The 25,766-nt window shown below is 31.0% G+C and overlaps 4 protein-coding genes across 4 annotated transcripts; 1 reads left to right on the top strand and 3 right to left on the bottom strand.

Annotated features, from left to right (window-relative positions):
* Positions 1-52: 52 nt before the first annotated feature.
* Positions 53-1,926, bottom strand: OCT59_027703 (uncharacterized protein; the record flags this gene model as incomplete). The annotated part of the gene is made up of 2 exons (XM_066137169.1): positions 53-1,299; positions 1,386-1,926. The coding sequence occupies 2 exons, from the start codon at positions 1,924-1,926 to the stop codon at positions 53-55; spliced, it is 1,788 nt and encodes a 595-aa protein (XP_065993584.1).
* Positions 1,927-10,830: 8,904 nt separating this feature from the next.
* OCT59_027702 (uncharacterized protein) lies at positions 10,831-11,910 on the bottom strand (the record flags this gene model as incomplete). The annotated part of the gene is made up of 2 exons (XM_066137168.1): positions 10,831-11,829; positions 11,902-11,910. The coding sequence occupies 2 exons, from the start codon at positions 11,908-11,910 to the stop codon at positions 10,831-10,833; spliced, it is 1,008 nt and encodes a 335-aa protein (XP_065993583.1).
* Positions 11,911-18,368: 6,458 nt separating this feature from the next.
* OCT59_027701 (uncharacterized protein) lies at positions 18,369-19,456 on the bottom strand (the record flags this gene model as incomplete). The annotated part of the gene is made up of 3 exons (XM_025309694.2): positions 18,369-18,693; positions 18,765-18,915; positions 18,997-19,456. The coding sequence occupies 3 exons, from the start codon at positions 19,454-19,456 to the stop codon at positions 18,369-18,371; spliced, it is 936 nt and encodes a 311-aa protein (XP_025164813.2).
* Positions 19,457-21,290: 1,834 nt separating this feature from the next.
* OCT59_027700 (uncharacterized protein) lies at positions 21,291-22,275 on the top strand (the record flags this gene model as incomplete). Its single annotated transcript, XM_025328868.1, has 3 exons — positions 21,291-21,792; positions 21,872-21,962; positions 22,038-22,275. 3 exons carry the CDS (start codon positions 21,291-21,293, stop codon positions 22,273-22,275), a joined length of 831 nt encoding a protein of 276 aa, XP_025164811.1.
* Positions 22,276-25,766: the final 3,491 nt, after the last annotated feature.

Here is a 25,766-nt window from a genome sequence, read left to right as displayed (position 1 = left end):
ATTATGCTATCATGGTATGTCGGTAAAAAATAAACCTACCAGTTCTTAGCAATCATGTCCAGATAACCTTGTTCGCATTTTTCACATGGCAGTATCCCGCGGTTTCAAACTTGAAAGTCTTTAGAGTCGTATCTGCATTCTCTGAACAAGTGAAAAGCGCGGGGCTATCTGGCTGTTCTTCTAAAATAAATCCATCCGTATGGATACGTCGTACTTTATCCTTGTATGGTTGAATTGCCTCAGATGTGATTTTACGACCACGTGCTAATAAGAATGGGGCGATCCTGGGATACTCACCTTTGAAGGGATTACCCGGGTTTGTGAACTGGAATCGCCACTGGTCAGATCCTACTGGTATGATAGAGTCGAGTGTATGGCCCTCTGGAAATGTAAATGGGTCTGTTTGATCTGCGGTGAGTGTCTTGTAATTACGCTTCCTCTGGCATAATGCTCCCCATAATGTGTTGAGGACTCGCTTTGCCACGCGGCCAGCTACGCCACCCTGGTTTTTAATTTTGAAGAGGAAGTGTACATACTCACCAAATATTACAGTTCCAGGGATTCTCGCTTCTCTATCATATATCAATGCATTTGGCTTCCCATCCTGTATTAACTGTATATTGAGACCAAGTTTTTTTGCTCGTTGTAAGTCGATGAATGTATAGATTCCCCTTTTATTCTGTCGGAAGAGAATATTATTCCCACTTACCTTGCCCTTGGGCGCTCTCTGGGAGCTAGCACGGAATAATCCATACAAGGCATAACCCCTGTGGTCAACAAAGTCATTAAGTGTCTGGAATTTACCCCGTCTGATTGGAAAGTTCGCGTTCGATTGTTGAATACTCGGGTATAAACTTGTTGCGTCGTACTGTCTTCCATAGCCCTTCCACTCGTTATCTGCCCAGATTAATCCTCCCATCATTGCATCACTTAACCACTCTGCTTCTATCGGGTCAAGAGGATCATTGGCTGGAATCCCTACACTTAATCGTTCGAATAACCAGAGAGCCGTTCTTTTGTAAGACCAGTTATGGTATGATAAGTCGATTCCTAAACCGAACTTCTTTGTAGTTTGTAAGAAGACATCCCGCTCCTCGTGGATTCTCTGATATGCTTCTTCAAGAGTTTCATATATTCCCGTTTTACGGTTTTTCTCAACAGAGATAAAGGAACTCTTGGAATTCTTAGTTTTTTGAAACTGCGCAATTGTACAAGACTTAACCGTTTTGCCGTTGTATATTGTGACTACATTATTGGTCCCATCTTCATGGTATACGATGGGTAAATTACGCTTTCTATCTATTTTACTGGGGTGGAGTCTTCCGGGATTTAACGCGAGTAATGGCCTTCTGATAGGATGAGTGTTACACATCTATCGGACTTACTCTTAGAGATTCGGGTAATGTCCCCCACAATATTAATTGCGAGACTTCCTGCGAGTTGTTCAACCTTGTCCATGCATGAAACTGGGATGGGAGCATCGCGATTGAGACCTAATGCCTTTTTGATATACTCGGGCTTTTCGATTGACTTTGGCATTTTAGAGAATGTGCCGTAGATATTTTTCAGGCATTCATACAGGCAATCATTTAGCTCCCCGTTGCAACCTCCTGCAACCGGTGGGGCATCTCTCACATAAATTATGAATCGTTCAAAATAATCAGGGTCTGCGTCATCCGGTAGTTGTGCTTCGTCGTAGTGATCCAAGAATGAGAAAAGGCTAGCTGGTTGGTTTCCTGATGTCCAACCACCGGGTTTCCAGTTTTCATAGGGAAGTAAAATCTGGAATTTACAATTTGGATATTGGGATTGGAGTCGCTGACCGAGTCTTGCTATTGCTCCTCTGGAAAAGCGGGCGCCAGAAAACTGGAGTTCTTTGATGTCAGGTCGTGTTGGTAAGGCGCGTGCAATTTTTGAATGAGTCATTTGATATACTATGAATTGTATTCAATTGTAATATAGCTTTTCTTTATAATAAGTGTAGGATAATTTAGGACAAAAAAATATAAGATAATTACACGTCACTTATCTTATTAAATGGAGTCAATCATATCACGGACCTCATCAAAATACTCATCATCAAACTCGTCGATGATTCCATTGGCGGCTTCCCATTCACGTTCCATATTAGTCTTTGGACGTTCCTCGGGGATCTCTCGCGCTTTACCCTTATCTGCCCTCATAGTTTCATAACCAGAGGGGGTAGGAATAATCTCGGCATTACGATTCTCCTTGTATATTCTTATTAAATCTGCGAGTTCTTTACGGCTAGGTATTTTAGGTAAGTATCCATTATATTCAATCCAGTCCTTGAAGCGGTCTACTACCTCCATAAGGTAGTACTGGTACTCGTCCTCAATACGCGTTGTGGGACATTCCTCTATTTCAAACGCGAGTATTTCCCAGTCATATTCGTCTGACGCGTCTTGGTACTTGGCCCATAATTCCTTACCTGTATTGTAGAGATCATTGAAGACCTGGTCCTTTAAATTTTTAACCCATGGTTTGCGATCCCATCGGTGTCTTTCTTGCCAAGCCCAGTGCGCTCGAGTGCCTTCCTTTGGTTCAGGATCCCGGTCAACTTCTGGTTCTGTGTCGGGTTCTCGGGATAAATTGCTCTTCAGAAGCCGGTTCTGGGTCAGGCTTAGTGACAGATGCAGAAGATTCTGCGGGATACTCGGGTTGTTGTTCAGGAGCTGGGTTCGCAGTTGTAAAATCTGAGTCAGATAGCAAGTCATCTAAAACGTCGTAGTTATCTGGCTCGGGGATAGGTTCTTCTTGGTCGGGTTCCTCGTCAGATAGATAACAATCTGAGAAGTTATCTATAGATTTATCGGTGTTTGACTCATTAGTATCTTCATCGGGATCTGGTTGTTCTTTTCTTAACTCTTGTGGACGTTCTTTTAAGTGGTCAGGCTTGGGTGGAAGCGGTGGAGGAGTCTTGCGAATTACAGGTGCAGGTTTTTCCTCAGCGGGTTCGGGTTTTTTCTCAGTGGGTTTTTCCTCAGCGGGTTTTTCCTCAGCGGGTTTCTCGGCAACTAACTCTACTCCCTCTACTGGTGCTTCCTGTACGTCTTGTACATCTTGGATTACTTTACTAAAATTCTCCACGATTTTTGCTTTATCTAGTATGTAATAGTTTATTCGGGTACCTGAGCGGCTTACACGCATTTTAGGGGCGAATTGTTTAATCTCCATACCGAATTTATTGTCACTTAGTGTTTTGTTTTCACCCTTCTCACTGCACCAATTCTGGTAAGTGCTATAGAAATTTGTACACGGGATTTCAAGTGTGTCGCAATTGTCGGGCCACATCATTTCAAGGTAATATTGTATAAAACGCTGGGGATTCGGGATACTTGCTTCAATTAACTCCCGTTTCATTTGAGTATCAGGAATAGATCGGGGATTGAAGCCAGTTAAGTCTCGGCTAAGTAGATAGGACATGAAGGAACTGGCTGTATCCGGATTTTCTAATACTTTTACGAGAGAACCGAAGTATTCTCTATTGCCCTTATATTTGGCTGAGACGTTGAGAGCTACAAATCTTTCATCTCCCATTTCTATGCGGATTGGCATAGCATGATTACTGATGATCATGTAGCCAGCAAAGTCATCAATAACCTTCACATCTATCCCCTTTTCCTCAATAGAGATGTAAGGCTCGGTGATTAAACTCTTGAGTCGGTTGTTTGCCCCGTGCCATTCCTTGCCTGACATATCGCATTCATTGAGGATGATAAGTTTTTTGGCACGAACAGCCGCATTGAACCTTCCCATTACATCTTCAAGACGAGTAGTGGAGAGGAAATTTTCACGGCCGAGAATACGTTCTCCGATAAAATCGGTTAAGATATTCTTACCACATCTGGGGGGACTGCGCATGATAATTGCTGTACCGGGTTTTTTGTCTGGATTTTGAATTAGAAATGCGAGCCAGTTGAGGATGTATATGGTTAATTGCTTGTCCTCTGCACACCATACCTCATGAACATGTCGGATGATTGGATTAACTAGGTTTGGTTTGATGCGCTTAGCGGGTTGGGCCTTGAAACCTAGGAAGAGATTGAAGAATTCAGGATTATACTTTGGCGCATTTGGGGGATAAGGCATGAAGTTTACATCTGTATAACAGATCTTTGCGATTGATGCTTGGAGAAGAAAATCCTTTAATTTGGTGGATGTGGTCACGTCACTGTCTTCTCCGGTATCTGACCGAATAATTACCTTGTGCTTAGTAGAAATCCCCTTAAGATCTGCGGCGAACTCGAAGTATATGCTTCCATTGTAAGCCTTCTTTTTTCTAATCCACATGCCGGATTTTGTGGTGATGAAAGCCACAGAAGCCAAGATTGCTGGATTGACGCTTTCTTTCGTGTGTGTACCTACACATTTTTTAAGAAGGTCATCGTAGAAAAAATGGTTGTTGGGGTTAAAGATTGCTGGAACTTGAGCGGCCATTTTTTGTTCTATCAAATCGAGTACTAATTTATAGTTACCTAATCTTCAATTGCCGAATATATTTTTTCTGACGGGGGTAAGTGGTCATAGTTCGGCTGCCATAGTTCGGGTGCCATAGTTCAGGACATAGGGAATCATACTTGGAGGGTCTAGGTGAGTATATAAAGGGTAATCATAGCGTGAATCGGGTTTTGGAGTCTGAGGGGCTGACTAAGGCTGCCATAGTATTATTATAAGATTTTTCGTACTATGGCAGGTACTATGGCAGGAGATTCTGTTTGATTTCAGCTTTATTCACGTTTTTATTCCATTTTTAAGTAGTCTGCCATAGTTGCCATAGTTGTCATAGTAAGTTATATATAAGAAAAAATGTAGAAAAAAAAATAAGTGGAAAAATACCGTGGCAGACCATGGTACTGTGGCAGGTAAACCTGCCCCACGGAGGGGGGATGTAGGTACTGCGAGGCCGTTGAGGCCGAGGTGGAGGAACGTAGTGACTACACTACCAGCCCGACGACTCAGATTAAAGCGTGGTAATTAGGTTGTAGTAATTAGATTATAGCATGATATTTAGGTTATAGTGTGGTATCTAGAATATAACGTGGTATTCAGATTATAATATGATATTTAGATTATAGCGTGGTACTATAACCTAGTCCAAGTGGGATACCACGCTATAATATAATTATATTATAGCGTGGTATCCCACTACTTGTATAGATGATCATTATGAAAATTTTCCTACTCTACTAGTCAAAAAAGATCAAAATAATAAAGCATTGGCAAAAATATTTGTATGTTGTAATTTGCCATTTTCTCTTATTGAACACCCTTCTTTATCGAATTTATTAAGATTTTACGTACTATTTATAATCTTCCAAGCCGTTGGGTCCTAATAGAAACCCTTATAATTCAGAAAGTATTCAGAATTACACTCAAAGTTAATAGAATAATTAAGGAAGAAAATAATCTTACCATTGCTTTTGATGGGTGGACCAATTCTACTGGGCAATCAATTTATGATTATTGTTTAATTACTGAGAAGCGTAAAGAATATTTATGGTGTTCAAAGAATTATTCTGATGTCTTCCATCATACTGGCGCATTTCTTGGCAATGAAATCATTAAAATTGTAGATGATATTGATCCTGAAAAAGTGGCTGCAGTAGTTTCAGATAATGCGCCAGATGCACGTGTTGCTCGAAGGATTCTTTGTGAAAAATACTTTCATATTCTTAATATTCGATGTATGGCTCATTGTATTAATCTAATTACGAAAGATGTATGCGAACACACATTTGTTGCAGATACAGTTCGGAAAGTTGGTGTGATTCATCAGTATTTTGCAATGTCTCATGCTCCATATCAATTTCTGAAGGATGCAATTAAAATTTTACAAATTAAAGGAGGAGAATTAAAAAGTCATACAAAATGCGCTGGTCCACTGCATTAATTTTATTGTAAGACTTGAGTTTGCTTTTGCGGGGTAAGTGTTCATATGTATATTACATTATATAATAAATTATTATATAATATTTATTAATTATTTAATTTATTATTTTTTATTTTATTTATTTAGGTTCTTTCAGAACATGGAAATGATATCAAAAATCGGGTCAAAGATATTCTTTGTAACCGAAATTTTTATGAAAATTGTCAAATTATTACATCCATTTTTCATCCACTTAAGGTTACAGTAAGATGTTTAGAATTAAGAACATCATCATTTGCTGATTGCTATATTCATTTATTGTCATTAGCAAATGCAGTTTATCGTATATTAAACCAAAATATAGAATTTAAAAATTATTGTGATTAAATTTAATGAACAGTATGACAAATTTTCTGATGATCTTTTTCTTTTGGCATTTTTTTTGCATCCTCGTTATTATAGTAAGTTGTGATTTATTTATTTTAAAAATTTATCAATAATTAGAATCATTTATCATAAATTTATTCTTGTTTTATTTTTTTTTAGGTAATGGTATAAATCCAAGTAAGATCCATAATATTACTGTCAAAGCAGCACAGATTTGGAAGAATATGGGATATAATCAAGAATCATGTGAAAAACTACTTTCTCAAATGTGAAAATATATGAAAAATAAAGCACCATTTAATCAACATTATAATTATAAATCAGATACACCAATCATTTGGTAGGAAACTGCTCAAAATACTAAGGAGGAATGGGAATTACAAGCTTTAGCACTTCAGCTTTTTGCTGTATGCCTGTATCTTCACACAGTGCTTCTTGTGAACATTCCTTTTCAGTTTTAGGATGGGTTTATGGTCAAAGACGTACAAAATTAGCTGTAGATCAGGTAGAAGGTATGTGTAAATTGCATACTTATTATATTACAAATGCAAAGCGTGAATTGCCTTATTATGCAGTTGATACTTCTGAATGTTCATTATGTGAAAAAATGATAGATACTTTAATAGAAATTAGTGATGAGTTAGTTGGTGAAGGAGATTATGATTTTTTGTATGAGGAAAATATAATTGATACAATTATTGACATGTCTAAAACGTATAATCTAAATGTTGCTTTAGATATAGATATTGATTCACATATTTTTAATATGGAACGAAATGAATCTGAAGAAGATGAAGTAATAGTTAGTCAAAGGAGACAAACTGTTGTATTGGATCCAGAACGTGAAGATTATGATATTGAGGCATTGATAGCTAAAGAAATGAATGATGATAATGGGAGTTAAATTTTATTGATTTTATTTTAATTTTAATATTTTAGCAATTTTATATATAGTGAATTTTAATCTTTAGTAATTTTTTATAATTTTTAGTTTATTTTTTAGTAATTTTTAGCTTATATTATAACAATAATATCATTAATGTAATCATAATTAGTAATAAGAATAATAAAATAAATAAACAAATGCATTCTTAGGTTTTGGCCTATAGTATAAAATTTAAAAATTAATTTTGGCTTATATAAAGTTTCGGCCAGAGTTTCAGATTTCGGTATTAGTTTCGGACTAGAGTTTCGGACTTTCGGATTCGGCCATACCCTTGAGAGGTTTCGGCTACAAGTATAGCGTGGTATATGAAAAATTTGCAATACATATTCCTTCTCATCCTGGACACCCTCTTTTTCATGCATGCCAAATTTTTGAACCAAAATTCATTCATCTTGGTGATATTACATGAAAAGATATACGTCAATATACTGTAGTATAATTATAGAATTAGACAATCCATCTAATAATTTATTAGATGAATGGGCAATTTATTGTAGATCTACGATTGATGTAAATTTAATGGAGACAACTTTAGATGAATATTGGTTAAATATTGCCGAAAGTTTACCCCTTTTATCCCAAATTGCATTAGACTATATATGGTTACCAATTTCTTCTTGTAGTGTAGAAAGAAGTTTTTCTAAATATAATTCGATTTTAGATGATAATTGGCAAAATTTATCTATGGAGTCTTTATCCAGTTTAAATATACTTTACTTTAACAGTAGTTTAAAACAGTGAGATCATTTATTTGTAGTAAGAATATGTTTTTGCGCATGTATATAACTGAAAAATTATAATAAAGTTTCACAGAATTATGCAGAATACATAAATATTATAACAAAAAGTTTGCAGAATAATGTATTTTTTAATGCACAGTATGCAGTTTTAGCGCAGACGGAATTAATATTTTGTTGCCACAGAAAATCATCGTCCCTGACCGCTGACCGCATCAGCAACCAATTATTTAAGGGTGTAAATCAGGGCTATCTTTTTTCGAATCACGTGGGTGGCTTAGCTATTGAAAAGGGGATCTATAATCCCGCACCCGTGGTATAACTGAGGTGATGTTTATTGTCACATGTCACGTGACCGTGAGGAACGCGTTGTTTATATTTATCTCAGCGACTTAGAAAATTTTTTGCAGTCTGATCTCTATTTGTCACACCTTATTGTCACACATTGGACGGGTTTCTGTTACTAAAAATAGTAAAGTCTGGTTACACCACAGGTGCGGGATTACGCAAAAGTATCATTCTTGATAGACATGAGGTATTATTCTTGATAGACTTTACTGTAAAATATATTATGCATATCAAGATTCTCCTGCATATCTATCAAGAATGATACTTTTGCCGGGATTACTGCTCTGAAAAGGGTATATCACGCGCAGTAATACCTTGGTAATACGTCATTAATATTATTAGTCATTATTAGTCGGTAGATCCTGATTCACGATTATCATATATCATGGACTACGTCTCGAACTTTTTGCCTTAAAGAAAAAAAGCCCTTTTTTCTCATAAATTCAAAAAAAAAGAAACCCCATTAGAATAGGTTATCTCCTGCAGATGCGTAGCATCAAAGGAGGGCTCAATGTATTGCAAATAAAAAACATTTAGGGTGCTAAATGACCTGACGTAGTAAAATATTTTTCTCGTGGCGATTGGTAACAATCTTTAGATCATATATACTAATTTTTTATTGTTCGAGCGTACATATATATATTGACACATGGTAATTTAGGAAATCTGGATTGGCAAATTATTGGGCAATAAGATTGCCAGTGAAGATCCAGGAAAACTTTCTTGCATATTCTCAAAATTATTACGTATATTATTGTAAAAGAATCCCTTGATGATCTTTACATGTGGATAGCGTTAAATTCTTTTATTGTTAAATTAAGGAGAGTCCGTTGATCAGATTTTTGTGATGTGATCATATTAACATAATTTTTCCCCAAAGTGTATTCCATGATCGATCCTGCAAATTGTATAAAAAGGTGATGTCCCTGTTAATGAATCCTTTTATCCGCCTTGCACAAGTAAAACAAACCAATCAAGCTTACCATTATTAAAATCATTGATATTAACAATCAAACGAACTCATATTTTCCGCAAAGTAATAATAAAGTTGTTTATTGCTTGGCTAACTTAATGCTCTAATCAACAAATTTCCTAAATACAAGGCGGAATGGAATGTTGTGAAAATGAATCGTAGTGGTAAGTGTGAATCAGAAATATTATTTTTTTATTACATCGGTTGCTAATCTCCCGAATTTATGCTTGTAGATTCGAAGTTACTTAATCCCAGAGAAGTTTTCTTGCGGAAAATAATTTTTTATACTGTCTGCGGGTGAGAGTGATAGATAAACGAAAATTCTGTAGATATGTGTGGGAAAATTTATTTCGGAAATCTAGTATAATAAAAGAGTGTGGGGTGAGAATCTCATAGTTAGCAATAGTGATAGAAATAAATTAAGCGTCAAACTTCTTAAAAAAGAGAGAACAAAGAAATTATTGAAAAATTAATAAAGTTTTTCCCAACACCAGGACTGATCAAAAAATTTTCTTGGCAAAATTTGTGTAAATAAAATTCTTATCTGAAGTAAATGTATTAGTAAGTAGTTTCTGTTTCGAATGATTAATATTATGTAATACGAATAAAAAGCTCAAGTAATAAATTCAATTATCTGCAATTGAAATATTATTTTCTAATTCCTGTTTTTCAATAGTTAATTGTGTAGCTTCTTGAATAATATGTCTTAGTCTTTGATTGGCAATTCTTAAATCTTCCAAACATCAAGACTATGTATCCAGCCTATTAGGATAACCATGACCTTACAATTTCAACATGTGCACATGGCATCCAACTTTCGTGTAAACCAATTAAACTTTGATTCAACTACTTGCCCTACAGGAAGGGTTAGCATCCATACACCTCTTCTATTAGGATAACCATGATCTTACAACTTCAACGTGTGCACATGGCATCTAACTTTTGTGTGAACCAATTAACTGTGATTCAACTACTTGCCCTACAGTAGAGGAAGTATGGTGTCTTGAGGACAAGATCTTCAGGAGTTCAGGTAAAAAATAATTTCTTGTTGTACAGTATAGATATTACCATTTCGCGGAGAAATTTTTGTGACTAATAATTGTAAATCACGCAATTCACGCGCATTCTTGGTTGGCAATGATTTCATCAGTACTTTCATCAGAACAAATCTTCTGCCAAGATCAAAAATATGAGAATCAATACACGTTAACACATACAGTTTACATAACTTTTATATATTTGATGAACCATTTCTTTCAAAGATACCAATGCATTAATAAGATTGCCAAAGCATCATGCATGTTCAGAAAGATGACGAAAAACATGTATAGCGTGGGTAAATGTATTTTATTGCTTTGCTATATATAACATAAAGCTAAATAAATCCATTTTTATCAAATATTAGAATTAAGCTAAATTTACTGCAAAAAAAATGTTCTACAATGTCTAATAAAATCTAATAAAAAAATTTACAAATTAATAACGGTATAAAAAAATATTTTATATTAAGCATTAGCATTAGCAAACTAAAGTTCTTTGGTGAAACTTAAATGTTAAATTCGTTACGTATTGCTTCCTGAATCTCATAAAGATCCAAATTAAATCCTTGATTTATTGCTTGAGTGAAAGGGCGAACGGTACTATCTCCATCAAAGAGTTCATTGGCTGGAATATTCATGAGATATAACCCAATATTGGCCATGTTACAAGCAGGGTAGTTGTTTCCAGTAACTGGGTCTCTTCTGCCAAATCCAATAAAGCAATTCTGAGGTACTCCCATGGTATTGGTAATATAATTTATAGTTGACTGATGTGGAGTCGCCGTACCAAAAGAGATAACTTGTTTCGGAATCAGTGGAGTCTGGCTTGTACGAACGTATTTTGCCACAATTAGTGTAATGGTATTGTTTCCTTTAGGCTTAAAAATCTTGACCAATAATACGATTTGGATGGTGGTTCGTGGAGAAAAATATAGAGCTACTTTTCTATGAAGATCGAGAAGACTCTGACTGTGACCAACTTCGATAATCATCGTGGGGTATGCTGCTCCTAGATTATTTGCTGCTGGCGCACCGGGTCCTGGCCTAATACGATATTTTGGTCGAACCCATGAATCTGGCTCTTTCGAACTATTTGCACCTAGAATCAGAGTCACATCATCTCCGTACACCAAATCCGCACGATTCCATGCGCCCATTGAAACTTTGATTGTTGCTGATACTCTTGAATGAGGAAAGGTAGGTAATTCATACGCTTTGATTGTTCCATTGTCTAAGTATATGAGTACTGAAAGATCTGGGTCACGTTCACGATATTTTAGATAGGCATCAAGTGATACATTTTCTCTTAAAACGAGCTCCCTTGATCCTGTATATTTTTCTGATTCTTCTTGAGGTAATGCAAGCAAGCGATCTTTGGCCAAATCAAGTCCTTTTGCAAGCAAGCGATCTTTAGCTAAAACAAGTTCTTTGGTTTCTTGTGTACTTGTAGTCAGGAGAACCTGAGAACGAGCTCGAGAACAAGTGAAGTAAGCAACGGGCTGTATCTAAAAACGTACGTTGATATTTAATAAACAGTATCAAATATAGAATTATAAACTTTTCACTGTGAGCCTAACCTTCTGCATTGCCAGAAGTTGAGGCCATTGCGTAAACAAAATAGGGAGATTTATTTTGAAATTATCTTAAAACCGCAGATACTTACGTAATATAATTTCCCAGTTACTATAAGTGAGTCACGTGACCCGTCTTCCTTAACCTATACCCCATTATCCTGTACCCGGGGGTGCAGATTCTTAACCTGTACCTCTCAGAATTTGATTGGTCCACACGATACTTTTTTATTAAAAGAAAAAATTCGCACGAGTGTGTATTAACTAACTAAAAATTCAACCGAATTTTTTCATTTATCTCACTTTAAGAAATTTTGCACGATACCAAATTTCATTTTGATACTATGGTGCGCTATACACTTCCATACAATATATTTCTTGCTACCAACTACCATAATCTTAAATATCTAATAAATCCGACTTCCCAAAACTATCCCCTTATAAACTAAGAACAAACAGGCCGAACTATTTTTAAGAAATGAAGAATAAAGTAATACCGCATATTAAAAGTTATTTTCTTCTTGTTTCATCATAGTGAATTTCACAAAATAACTTGCGATCTTCAAATTTAACATCAGTATTTGTTATATTTTATATATTTAATTTTCTCGAAAAAAAGTAACAAACCTGAAGAAGAAGGTGGCGTATCAATAGAATTATCTTCTTTGCTTGAATTGTTTTTTTTTTTAATTTAATATATAAAAATAATAAAAAAAAACAAAAAAAAAATAATTAAATGAATTTCGCCTAAACTTTCTGAATGTAACAAATTTATAGGCTCGTTTTCTTTTCCGGAATTATTTTATATTTAGAATAATCATTAAATTTTAACAAGAAAATTTTTTTAAAAGAATTTGTATTTGACCAAACCTTGAGGATTATTTTCCTTTTCTTCTTCATTGATCTGAGATGTATTTTGTTGACGAGATGTTAATGCAGCCCTTTTAGAAGGTCTAGTGGTTTCAATTCAATCCCACTTTTGATTCTTTTTTTGAACGCGTCCTTGATTATCATTTAAAATAAAAATTATTAATTAATAAATAAAATATTTACTTGAAACAAATATTACCTTTGGCTTTATTGTTACTGGATTTTTAATTTTTCGAGTTTGTGAATTTTTTGAATTTCCCTCTAAAGAATAGAAATTTTTTGCTGTTTCAGGTTTTATCTCCACTATCTGTTTAACCTTATACCAAATTCGGTTTAGGAGATATTCATAATCTTTTCAACGTTATCGGTGTTTACATTTTGCCGATTTACGCCCAGTTCTTCAATATTATTATAAAATGTTCTATACATTTTTCAGTTTATTAACATTCAAAAAATTTTTCTAATATATAAAAGAATTTTTCTATATAAAAAATTTTTTCTAAGGGTAGTACTGACTACCTTTCAGACTCCTTTCTTAGGTTTTTTTTTCACCTTTTTAAATTTTTATTTAATTTAATTTTATTATTTATTTTATTTTGAATTATTTATTTACTTTCAATTCTTCAAATTTCTAATTATTATATAAGTAACAAAATTTCTAAACATAAATCAAAATTTTCTTTTCAATACATAATACTATAATAATATGCAATTAATATACTATTTCCCGGCGCAACGCGACGGGTTACGGCTAAAATATCAGGAGTATGTAAAAAAAACATTTTGTTAAAAACGAACTTTGTTTTTTTTTACATAAGTAAAACCTGTCCCAGATTAGTTTTGATGTTAAAATAGTAAACTATTTTATCACGGGCATTGTCACCAAATAGAACTAATGATTAATAAACTAAAAAAAACTGAAACCCACAAAAATCACGGAGTAGATCAGGCGCAGACATATCACGCGTTTCCATAGTGTTTCCATGTTATACAATTCAAATTATTTTATATATCAATTTTAATTGAACATGGCGCAACACAGAAAAACATGGCAAAATACGCTTATACACATCCCTTACTTCTCCCTCATTTTCACATTATTAATTTAAAATGGCTTTGAAAATTTTAACACGGCGGCACAATGTAGAAAAACGTAGCAAAAATATTCTTGCACGCTTCATCATTAATAATAATATGAAAAAATGTAATTTTAAAGTAATTTGAAATACTTATTATAAAAAAATTTTCTTATATAAACACTTTGAGAAAGAGGTTGTTATTTAGATTAATTACTCTTTGTATGGGATGAGCAAATTGAATCAACAACTTGAAATATCGATCAAATGTTTCAATGATAATATATATATTTGAATTTATAATTATGAATACTAGTATACTATATATTTTACTACCATAATATTGTGGCTCTGTATTCGTATTGATCATGAATCGGTCAATTCAAATTGAATAAAAAAAGATTATAATAGAAATGATTTCATTGATTTTTTAATAATTCTAAATAAAACAAATTAATAAGAATGCTTTTATTATATACATGCATGTATAAGTGTAATCGCCATTTATCTATTTTTTTGTTTTATCATTGCGCCAGGTTCGAAATATATACAGTTGCCGATAAAAAGAATAAGTGAGAGTAAAGTCACATAATTTTTAGTATGGCACAAAAATTTTTCGTACTATTCAATACACACACATACTAATCGAATGTGATATTTTATGTCACAATTCAGTAAACACATTTTCATCTAGCGCTTTGATGCTTCTAGCTCATTATATATTTTACAGCCGAAAAGAGCACATCTGAAATGTGTGTCAGGTTGACGGCGCAGTGTGGCGCAGCGATTTTTCCAAAAAAAAAATAAATTGCAATTTTTTTATTTAAAATAAAACCTTTAAATTCCTGCACTAGATGTATTTTCATCCGCACTGCAAATTTACTTAGAGTATATGCGGGCGGTTTAGAAGGCCATTTTCGAGTTATTTAACAAAAACCGATTTTTTGACAAATCCAATTTTGGAAATGATCGGCAAAGACAATGAAATCAGTTGTTATATACTAAAGTCAAAATCTACTTCTAAAACCTCCTTCCATTTATAAGTGAATTTTGTAAAACAGATGAAAATATATCTAATGTGTAAATTTGAAATCATTATATTGAAAAGAAAATCTTTAACTTAGATTTTTTGAAATTACTGCGCCACACTGCGCCGTCAACCTGACACATTTCAGACGTGCCCGAAAAGACTATCATGACGAGCACGATCGGTAAAAGGTAATTTATTAGTTTTTACAAATTAATTTTCAATTATAGATAATCGAGCTTCTTTATTAAAATGTTCTACCAAAATGCAGTAGATCAGTAGTGTTTGACGAAATACCGTATTTTGCGGGCCACAGTACCCCCCCCATGCACAGTACCCTACAAAAAAGAACTCCCATTTTCTACCGATTTATTATTTAAAATACTTTAATAATACCTAGGTATTACTCATGATAAATACCCAATTATTATATAAGTTTTATACATATCTACTAATAATAAAACTCACGCAATGGTGGGGGGTATAAGGTCAAAACCTCTGAAATCTGTATCATACCGCCCCTGTTATACGGTAACAATTCTCAAAGTCTGTTGATATGCAATCTACATCTGAGGCCATCTTATTGTTAGGATCAAATGGTGCTGCATCTGTGTCAATATAATGAATCAAATTATTATTAAGAATTCATTTAGTAAAAAAGAAAATTTTTTTTTAAGGTGATTATTTACTCGCTAAAACAATAGTAAAGACGAAAATCAACAATAAGTGTTTTAATTGCATGATTGATTTTGCGTGTGTTATTTACAATTTTTTAATTTGTAGTTTGTTTATTTGTTTTTAAAGAAATTTTCTCTTCTCTTCTCAAAGTGAATATAAGAAAATTTTTTATAATAACGCGTATTTCAAATTAATTTAAATTATACTTTTTCATATTATTATCAATGATGAGGCGTACAAGAGTATTTTTGTCAAGTATTTCTACATTGCGCCATTTTAAAATTTTCAAAGCCACTTTAAACTTTTCTACATTGCGTCATGTTAAAATTTCAAAGCCACTTTATATGTAAACTAATAATGTGAAAACTGAATAAGGAAATAAAGGATATATAATTAGAGCTGCGACCCGTTACCGCAATCTCGCAAATAATCTGCAATTACTAATTTGCGGTACCACAATTAATTGTAAATATTTTAAAAAAACGGTTCGGCGTTTTGTTTATTTAATTATTTTACAGTAAAAAAAAAACGTCGAACCGTTTTTTTTTTTTCATAAATAATTAAGCAATTCTGCAATAGGGATTGGACCCAGGTTGGACTATACCCGGGTTACCGCGGGTGGATAGGTATCCGGGTGGTAATAATTTGGAGACAGGTGGGTCAACCCGTCGCCGTCAGGTCACCTGTTTAGTCACCTGTAATGTAAAGTTCCCGTTTAGTATTAATTATTAATAAAATGATCGAATTACTTTCCACACAGCCACTCTTCATTCACAAAAAATTTTTTAAAATTTTAATGCAGTAAATATAAATAATAAACAATGATGAATATACAGATGAAGAAAGCAATAAACTCTCTGATGCTTTAAATATAAAAAAAGAGTTTGAAGAAATAATTGGAGTACCACATGCAAAAAAAGATCCGAATTAACCTAAAAACTAAAAAAACAAGTTTGTTTGAGATTATTTTCAGGTTGTAAATGGGCGTGATATCTGTAAAGTACTTATTTCAAATGGTGAAGAGTATAAATGTAAAAAGTTACAAGCATGATGGTGGAACTGGAAATATGAAGTTGCATTGTATCAGATGATATTCAACTTAAAGACTCAAATCAATTGCATATTGATCAATGGTCAAAAAAATTACACCACATCGTACATCTTGAATTAAAAATGTGCTACAGCTGAATGTAAATAGTAATTTTTTTATATGGATTACGGGTGGGTAGCGGGTGGGTTGACGGGTTGGGTTGACCCGGCTTCCACCCGGGTCCATCTGCAAGGTGACCCGGGTAGAGATTTTTTTAGATGGGTCCAACCGTAATTGCGGGATCAATTACGTAAAATAAATTTAAATAAGAACGTTTGTTTTTATTTATCGATCTTTTTTTTTCAAATTATTTTTTCGGTTCTTATTAAACCGAATTTTTTAATAAAAAACTTATATTTTTAAAATCATTTCATTTCGATTTTTTTTAAACCGTATTATTTTCATGATATGGTTACGGTAAGTATAAGCAAACCGTATGTATAAAGTTACTTCATATTAGTATATTAAGGAAATCGACACCTGATTTAATCGGTTGTACTAAAAAATCGGTATAAACAAATTGTAAAAATGTAAATAGAACGTAGAACGTGCATTTTCAAATTTGTGAATAAATAGTAAATATTTTATTAAATTTAGTTTGTGTTCCTTTTTGAAATTGTTAAGTTTTAGTAAATGACATTAAACGGATATTTCTCACAAAATCATTTCTAAAATTACATTTGCTCCATTATTTGTAATAATATAGACTGGTCAATTTTCTCTATCCGGTCAATAATAATAAAGTATTGCAGCATCCATCCAAAGTCCCTACAAAATTAAGAGATAGAAACGTCCAGTTAATATAACATTTCTTTTAAAAAAAGGAACAAAAAAATTTTTGCAATACATACGAAACTAAGTATTTTCAATTTAAAAGCTCCACCCAAAATCCCTACAAATAAAGACAGAACGTTTAAATAAAAAATAGTTTAATTCAAACTTACAATTTTCACTGTATGCCGGAACCTACAAAAAAAAAATAGAAAGAAAAAGTTAGTAACCATTTCTAAAATTAAAAAAAAGCGCAAAGTTTTGAGCAAATTTCGAAGCTGAAAAATAACACTAAAATAAATCCATAAGTTCAGAATCAAGACCTATAAAAAATTTTTTTTTTGCAAGGAAAAATCACACAGAATCACACAATTATATCTTTTCATTCTGATTACTTAAACTCTATTGGTTCCATTAAATATTCCAATCACTTGCAACTATTTAATAAGAACTTTTATCATATTAACTTTAATACAAAATCCAAAACTACTTATAATAAATCCCAAAATCGAACATTGGATTCTATAAAAGAATAAAAAAGAAATTAGTAAAATAACTCTTAAAATAATGTAGTAAAGTTTTCAAAAGATTTCGAAAACTTACCAAGGATCCATGTTTCGAAACCAGGGCCGGATTCCTACAGAGAAGGAGTCTAAAATAATAAAAAAGAAATGTTAATATTGTTTCGATAAAAAATAGATCCAAAGAAAAAACTCCTCCTTACCAAATTTTTGTGTAATAAATATTCATTAATAATGATATTTTATAATTTTAAAATATTTATTTTTATCATTTTTTATTTCCAAGTGTCCCAGTTCGTTAAACAACCAAAAATACAACCACACGCATGAAACTTTATAAGTATAATCGAGATATTATAAAAAAAATAACAAAATCTGAAAAAGTAAATGGTTTAAGGAATGTTTATCTAACTTCATCTACCAATTAATAATAATAACTCTTAAATTATACCAGCAACGCTCATACCATTGGCTTCTTTATATTTAAATTCTTTTTTACCAAAATTAACTTTTAATCTACAAAAACCATTAGAACCAATTGTAGGATACCACTTATCATAAAATAGACCGGTATAAGCATCACCCAAATTTTTACCATTCATTGTAAAAAAAACTTGACCAGTATTTGGGACATAACCACAACCTATTACATCATTTACTTCTCCCCATTTATCACTATATTTTGATCCAGTATACTTTTCATTGTGGAATATTCTACCTTCATCTGAATGAAATCCAACTGAATGTGTATTACAACCAGGTAATCTTAAAAAAATAGGATTAGAAATCACTTAATTTAAATATGAAAAGGTTTTTTTTTTTACAAAAATAAATACCTGTTGGTTGGATATTTTTTTGTGGCGAGACCAATAGCAATTATTGTTTTATCTTTATTCGAATTTGACAAGATTGTTATTTCATAGTAATAAAACCAATATTTTACTTGAGACGAAAGAAACCGATATTCTTCTGGTGAAACTTGAGCATCTGTTGTTATGTTTGAAATGAAAGTGGCAGGAAATAAGTTATAGAATAATAAACTACAATCATAAGACTAATAGTGCTTACTCAAATCCAATGATCTCATATTACGTAAAGGATAATTTGTCCGTATCATTACATCAGATTTAGCTTTAAAATCAATTATATTATTCAGTTTAACGTTTTTGTAATTTTTAACGCCTGCAAACTCATTATTTTTGTTATTCTCAACGCCTACAACCGTGTTACTATTATTGTTTTCAGTATTTTCGACTACAATCTCAACATCTTTGTCATTTTCATCGTTTGCAGTCCCATCATCATAATCATCTTTGTCATTTTCATCGCTTACAATACCTTCATTTTTTTTATCAACGTTTTCAATCTCGTCGTTTTCATCTTTAATCTGTACAATATTTAATAGTAAAATTCTTGATTCAGGTACAAATTTCCACGCATTGACACCCAATTCTTTTAAACGGTCATATGGCTCTGGCTTTATTTCCAAAAATATTAAAAATTTCTTGAAAATTCTTTTCAAAAACATTTTAATTCTTTTTAGCAAAATCCATTTATCTTCATCTGATCCATATACTAAAGCAAATAAATAAGTTAGCATAAAAAATAATAACAATAATAAATGTAAATGTGAAATTTTACTTTGTGAAATAAATTTTCTTTCAATCCATTTATAACATAAGTATGTGTTAATATTTAAAATAACTAGAAAAATCAATGTGGGTATAGCTAATAAATAATGATTATATAATAATAATAACGATACGTTAATATATTAATTTAATTAAAACATCTCAGTCAATATACTTACCGATAAAAAACCTCATTCTATATATAATACTATTATCAATGTTGAGTAAGATATCTAGGATGTATTAATTAATAAAATTAATATAAAATAATCAAAATAAGAATTCTATTTAAAAGTTATTAATTACCACGCATGTAAGAATGATCAATATTTAATTTTCTATAACTCACATAATCTTTACGATAACTCGATAGTAACCTGAAAATAATTATTCCCACTTCAATTACACTTGAAATGCAAAATAATAAATAAAGACTACTTGAACGTCTTCGTATCGCTATGAAAATAATTGAGATTGGAATAATTATAGTAGTGCCAAATATATTAAGAAATATATCTAAATTTTTTTCATATGGAACTTTCGTATAGAAAAGTAATAGATTTGTATTAAATATTTCATATATTTCTGTCATTAATATCCAAATTCCAAGGAACGAAATCGTAATTAGAAGTAAAATCTTTTCAAGTTGGTATATAATATAGACATCTAATATGTTTAATAAAAATAAATTAATATAGCGACATAGAAAGGATTTAATTTATAAAGTCAGCATACTTTTCTTAACGCCATCCAATTTGGATTCCGGCTTACTCCATTTCCGTAACCTAATAATGATTTATTGGTTGTGATTCGTAAAATTAACGATATAAATTACCCAGATAAAATATAAAAAATACCTTATCTTTAATAATAAAATACAAAAAATAAATTGAAAAATTCCCAAAATTATCACCACAGGCATATATTTAGGTATATAATACTTCAATGTATTTTCATTTATTTTGCTTTTTTATAGTTTTATCACGCGAAACTTTTCTTAAATACTCAATATTTGTTCCATCGCTTAAATCGTTTAGCTCATAATCAATAATGGCTTATCATGCAATAAAAAAGACTTAAAATTAATAACTTATTTTTTTTTCATTAAAAATTAATATTTACGCAGATGCTAAAAATCTTTACCATAATAATAATCAAATTTGAAGATATTGCAAAGCATTAATATAAATGGAATAAAGTTTATGATTAAAAATGCTATATAATATATTATGGTTTTATTATAGACTGCATATAACCCACTAAAAAAAACGAATGGAAATGTGGACCATAATAAAAATTTAGAGTTTACAAGAAAAGAATAAATAAAAAGAAACAAAATTTCGAAAATAATTATAAAAATAAATAAAAATTCTAAAAATTTTCCGTAATTCATGTTTAAAAATGTTCAAGAATTATGTCATCTGCTTTTATATACTGTATATACGGCTGAATATAAACAAATCCATAATATCACATATCACATAATTTTTTATTTATATAATAGTATGTCAGCGAGTTATTTTTTAATTCAAAATGTTATTATTAGAAAATAGACGATCAACTGAACCTTATTCCTTTATTATTTTTAAAAAATTAAGCTCTTTTTCACTTATTATCATACTTATTTTTTATACTTACTATCAGTTTTCCCAATTTTTTAAATCGGTTTCTGAACCCAATCTTATCATAAGTAAACAACCTATAGTAAATCATACCAATATTAATATTACGATGCAAATTTGTGGTCCAATTGTAAATTGTACTTACAACGCTTATGACGGTCAACAAGGAGAATGTAGAATAGCTAATGAAGTTCCTATAGATTATATTCATTTCAATGATCCCCGTTGTCCTCGTTATTCTTTTAACTATCAAGAGGAGTTAAAGATAACAATAATTCCTAACATCACTGAGAACTATTTAGACGTCACTGAAAGCTTTTTAGATGGACTTGAAATAGATAAATATTATCCATCAGACAGAATTTTATATAAAAAATCTGTTTCTTTACATCTTATGAGCGAACAAACTAATATCATATATTGGTCACCTACAATTGTAAAACGAATATTTAGTAAATATGCATATGGTCTTGCAGGTGGAAAGAGTATAGAATATGCCAGCTTTAATGCACATACGAGCATAACAACTTTAAACACTCCAAATATAACAACGCTTGTACTAAGATCCACTTCAATGGATATTCATCATCAAGAAGAAACTTTTTATGATCGTAACTATTTAATTATTTTTTAATTTTTAGTGACAATAATTTTAATTTAAAAAATAATAAAAATTTATCACTTTTTTAGTTGGTACAATTATATCGAGTATTGGTGGATTCTTCAGCTCTTTATCTGGAATTTTTGTATTTTTATTTGGAGCATCTAAATTAGCACCATGGTGAGTGAAATAATTATATATATATAATTCGTAAATATATATTGTTAATAATACTACCTATTTCTTTTTTATTAGGGGATTTTTGCAAATACATGTATTTAATTGCCTATGTACAAAATATCAAAGAAAATTCGTAAGGAAACTTAAAAATAATTACGAACCAATTCCATTCGTCAGTGGAAGAACTAAAAATTTTACTTTGGAAGAACGTGTTCAAAGTATCGAAAATATGCTACAAGAATATTATCTTGATACGGATTTTTTGAATATATTATTAGAAAACAATGGTAAAGTTGATAAAATTAAAAATTGACGACGATGAATATCACCTAGAGGACTAATTAAGCATTATTGTATTATTGTATTATTAAATAAATACCATTATTGAGATTGCTCAAATAGTACTTATCTATTATTGATAATGATTCATTCATAATACTCGGTTTTGCATAAACTAGACTAAAACCGTTTTTTCGTGCATAAAGTTACAAAAAACGAAAATCCAAATAGAATCGTTTAATATGAAACAACAAAGAAAAATTCGGCGCTTATGCGCTACTAGACGGTAACATGCGACAAATAGAACTATAAAATCTGGGATAGCATTTAGTACAAAATACAAAATTCCTTTTTGGAATTTTAAATAACAACTTATAGACAAATTGCACTAATATATAATTATATATTTCATAATTAAGAAATTTGTTCTCGAATTACGAATTTTCGGTTAATATACTAAGCAAATATATTAATATACTATCATTTTACGCAGCTCTAATTTTTTTATATTATCATTTTTTTTATTATGTAATATGAGATTTCAAACTTTGCAGCAATCTTGCGGTAGGACATGTTTCAGAATTACATGGAAGAAATACATCTGTGGCAGATTATTACAGAAATGAATCAATTTACAGTAAGTATATCATTATGAAGTACTTACTGGGAATAGTATATCTTGAAGTATGAGTCATCTCCAACAGTGAAAGCATTACATTTGGTAAAACTAATGAGATTGATTTGATTGTAAAACTATTTCAAGATTAGATAGCTTTATCACAAATTATTTATTACTGCGCCATTTTTATTGTATATTAACTTGAAATAATAAATTATATTCAATATATATGATATTTTATGTATATTATAATCGACAATTATCAAATGAAAAAAAAAAAAGTATTGCTTCGAAAAGCTTTTTTCGTCACTCGCCAAAAAATTTTAACGAAAAATTTTTGACACATTTCAGTATTACATATGCGCGAGTTTTAATTCATCTGAATTATAAAACGTAATTACGATCATAATATTTTATTTATTATTTCCGTAAATGTATTATAATCAAGTACAAAATTTATTAATTATTCTTTATCTCTTTATCAAAGAACACCTAATTATTTGCGTTTTTGTTAATAATAAAAGTTAATGATTGATATTGATGTCATATACTCATATTTCGTTACAGATTTTCAACATGATGGAAAATTCTTTCTTCATAATGCATTATTGATATTATTAGTTAAAAAGGTGATTTAATCGTTTCAATCTTTATTAAGGAAAAACGAAAGAACTTTCCTTGAAATTGTCATACAAATTCTAAAATATTCGTCCTGTATATAGGAAAATAAAAGAGGTAATTGCGATAATATGTCTGATTATCAATATAATTATATACATTTAAATTTTTGTAACCTAGAAACATTACTGTATGTATGTATGCGGCGTACTATAATATGTAAATTACTTTAAAAAATTTCGGATACATCTTTAATTGACGATCCGCGAGTTAACTAGAGAAATTACATATAAAATTTGACGCAAATCATATACTAATTTGTCGTAATACGCCGACTTTAATGATTTCTGATGTAACAAAAACTATAAAGCATAGTTTACTAAAAATAACACAAACAATAAAGTAAATGTCACACTTTTATTTTTCAAAGCTACAAAGTGTAAAACTTTTTTTTGACGAAGTTTACCTTGGAAGCACGCGGCATTTACTATGTTATTAGGTAAACTAAGGTTTTAAAAGTACAAATTATGGAAATATTTTTATATTTCACTAAACTTTCATGCATATTGCTTTATTTTTGATATATTTTATTAGTAAACTATGCTGTAATAACTTCTAAACCGACAAATTCAAGACTTTTTCACACTCATTATACAAGTGATATGGTATGATAAAACTAGTTTTTGTCTTTCAAATCTCAGATCTCTTAGAAATTGGACTTTTTTCCAATGTTACATTATGGTTTTTTTTGCATGAGATTGGTGGGAAAACTGTGGAAAACTATTTCATTAAAGCAAAATGGCGTTATTTAAACATTTGGCTAGAGAAATTCATGAACAACCCCACATTCGGAAATGCGGCTTTTAATTAATAAATTTCCGTCAAATTTTATTATCGTTTTCGCTACTTGACTCGCGGATCACCAATTAATAATAAATATTTTGCTTTTCTCACGTGATGAACATGAATCAATCACGGCATATGAATTATGAATACATAAACTAGTCAAAAAAAGACAAAGATCAGATTTACGTAAGCAAAAGGTTTAAATTTAGGATACAAAGTTTAATAAACACATTCTTTGTAAAAAAGAAAAAATGAAGTTCATACAATTTTTTTAAATATCGAAAACCCGAATATTCATGAAATCTTTGTTCCTTAATAATTAGAATGAATTGTTATTTTTTTAATTATTTTATGATAAAATTTCAGTTTCAGATGATTTACTTTGGTTAAAGATTATATCATACTTAGGATATCATTTTAAGTAATTGAGAACAATGTACATGTACAAATTTTACTAATAAAATTTATTGAAACAAAGATTTTTTATAAACATTTCCTTATCATGAATTTGTTTATTGCCGGGTTTCACAGTTTAATAATTTATGCCGTGTAAAATGTAAATTAGATTTAATTTTTGAGTCTCACATGCCGCAGATGGGGGAAGACCGATATCTCTATTCCCCATCCCAAAAAAAAAATTTAATGCTTAATTGCAAAATTATATTCCAAGGATGCTTCATTAGAATACGTTTAATACTATGAATCTATGATGCATAGATTTAATCAAAGAACGTTTACTTATTGACAAAATTGACGACTGATATTGTACACGTCAGTTATCTTCTAACCCAAATCGACATCAGAGAAATATATATATATATACACGTAACATACTATACATTTATTTTCGATTATATCATCATCAATCCTTTCTACAGTAGTCTTTTGTACCTTTTGTACTGACTCGAAATTGTTTTAAAGATAAAAACGAATAAAAAATAATTTATTTAACAATTGGAAAACTCCTTCCGCAAAGTAATATATGCTATTTTATTAATTAATTAACCTATTATTTTTACTAGTTAAATTCTACGTGTTACAACGTTTCTTTGAAAAAAAAAAAGAAAAAAGGGTTGTAACTACGAAACTTTTACACGTTTACTTCACACTGTAGAAAGTAATAATAATATTTAGGAATTAGATAAAAATTCATCAAAACTTGTTTCAGCATAGATAAATAAAATAAGTTTTTAGTCAATTATCACATTATACTGTATGCAATTTCACTGCGCCAAATATGACACATGACGACGAAAATCAGGTAAAGTTAATCAGAGAAGAAATATTTATAAACATTTCCGTAATGTCGAATGAATTGCCAACTTATTGAAATAATAGTATCAACAATATTATGACACCATGATTCGACATTACGGCAATTCACCATTTAAGGTATATATATATCTCGGTATTACACTAATGCCGGATTATCATGTATCATT

Source organism: Rhizophagus irregularis, chromosome 7 (genome assembly GCF_026210795.1).
Source record: "Rhizophagus irregularis chromosome 7, complete sequence".
In the NCBI taxonomy this organism is placed as follows: Eukaryota; Fungi; Glomeromycota; class Glomeromycetes; order Glomerales; family Glomeraceae; genus Rhizophagus; species Rhizophagus irregularis.
This window is presented reverse-complemented; position numbering and strand designations above follow the sequence as displayed.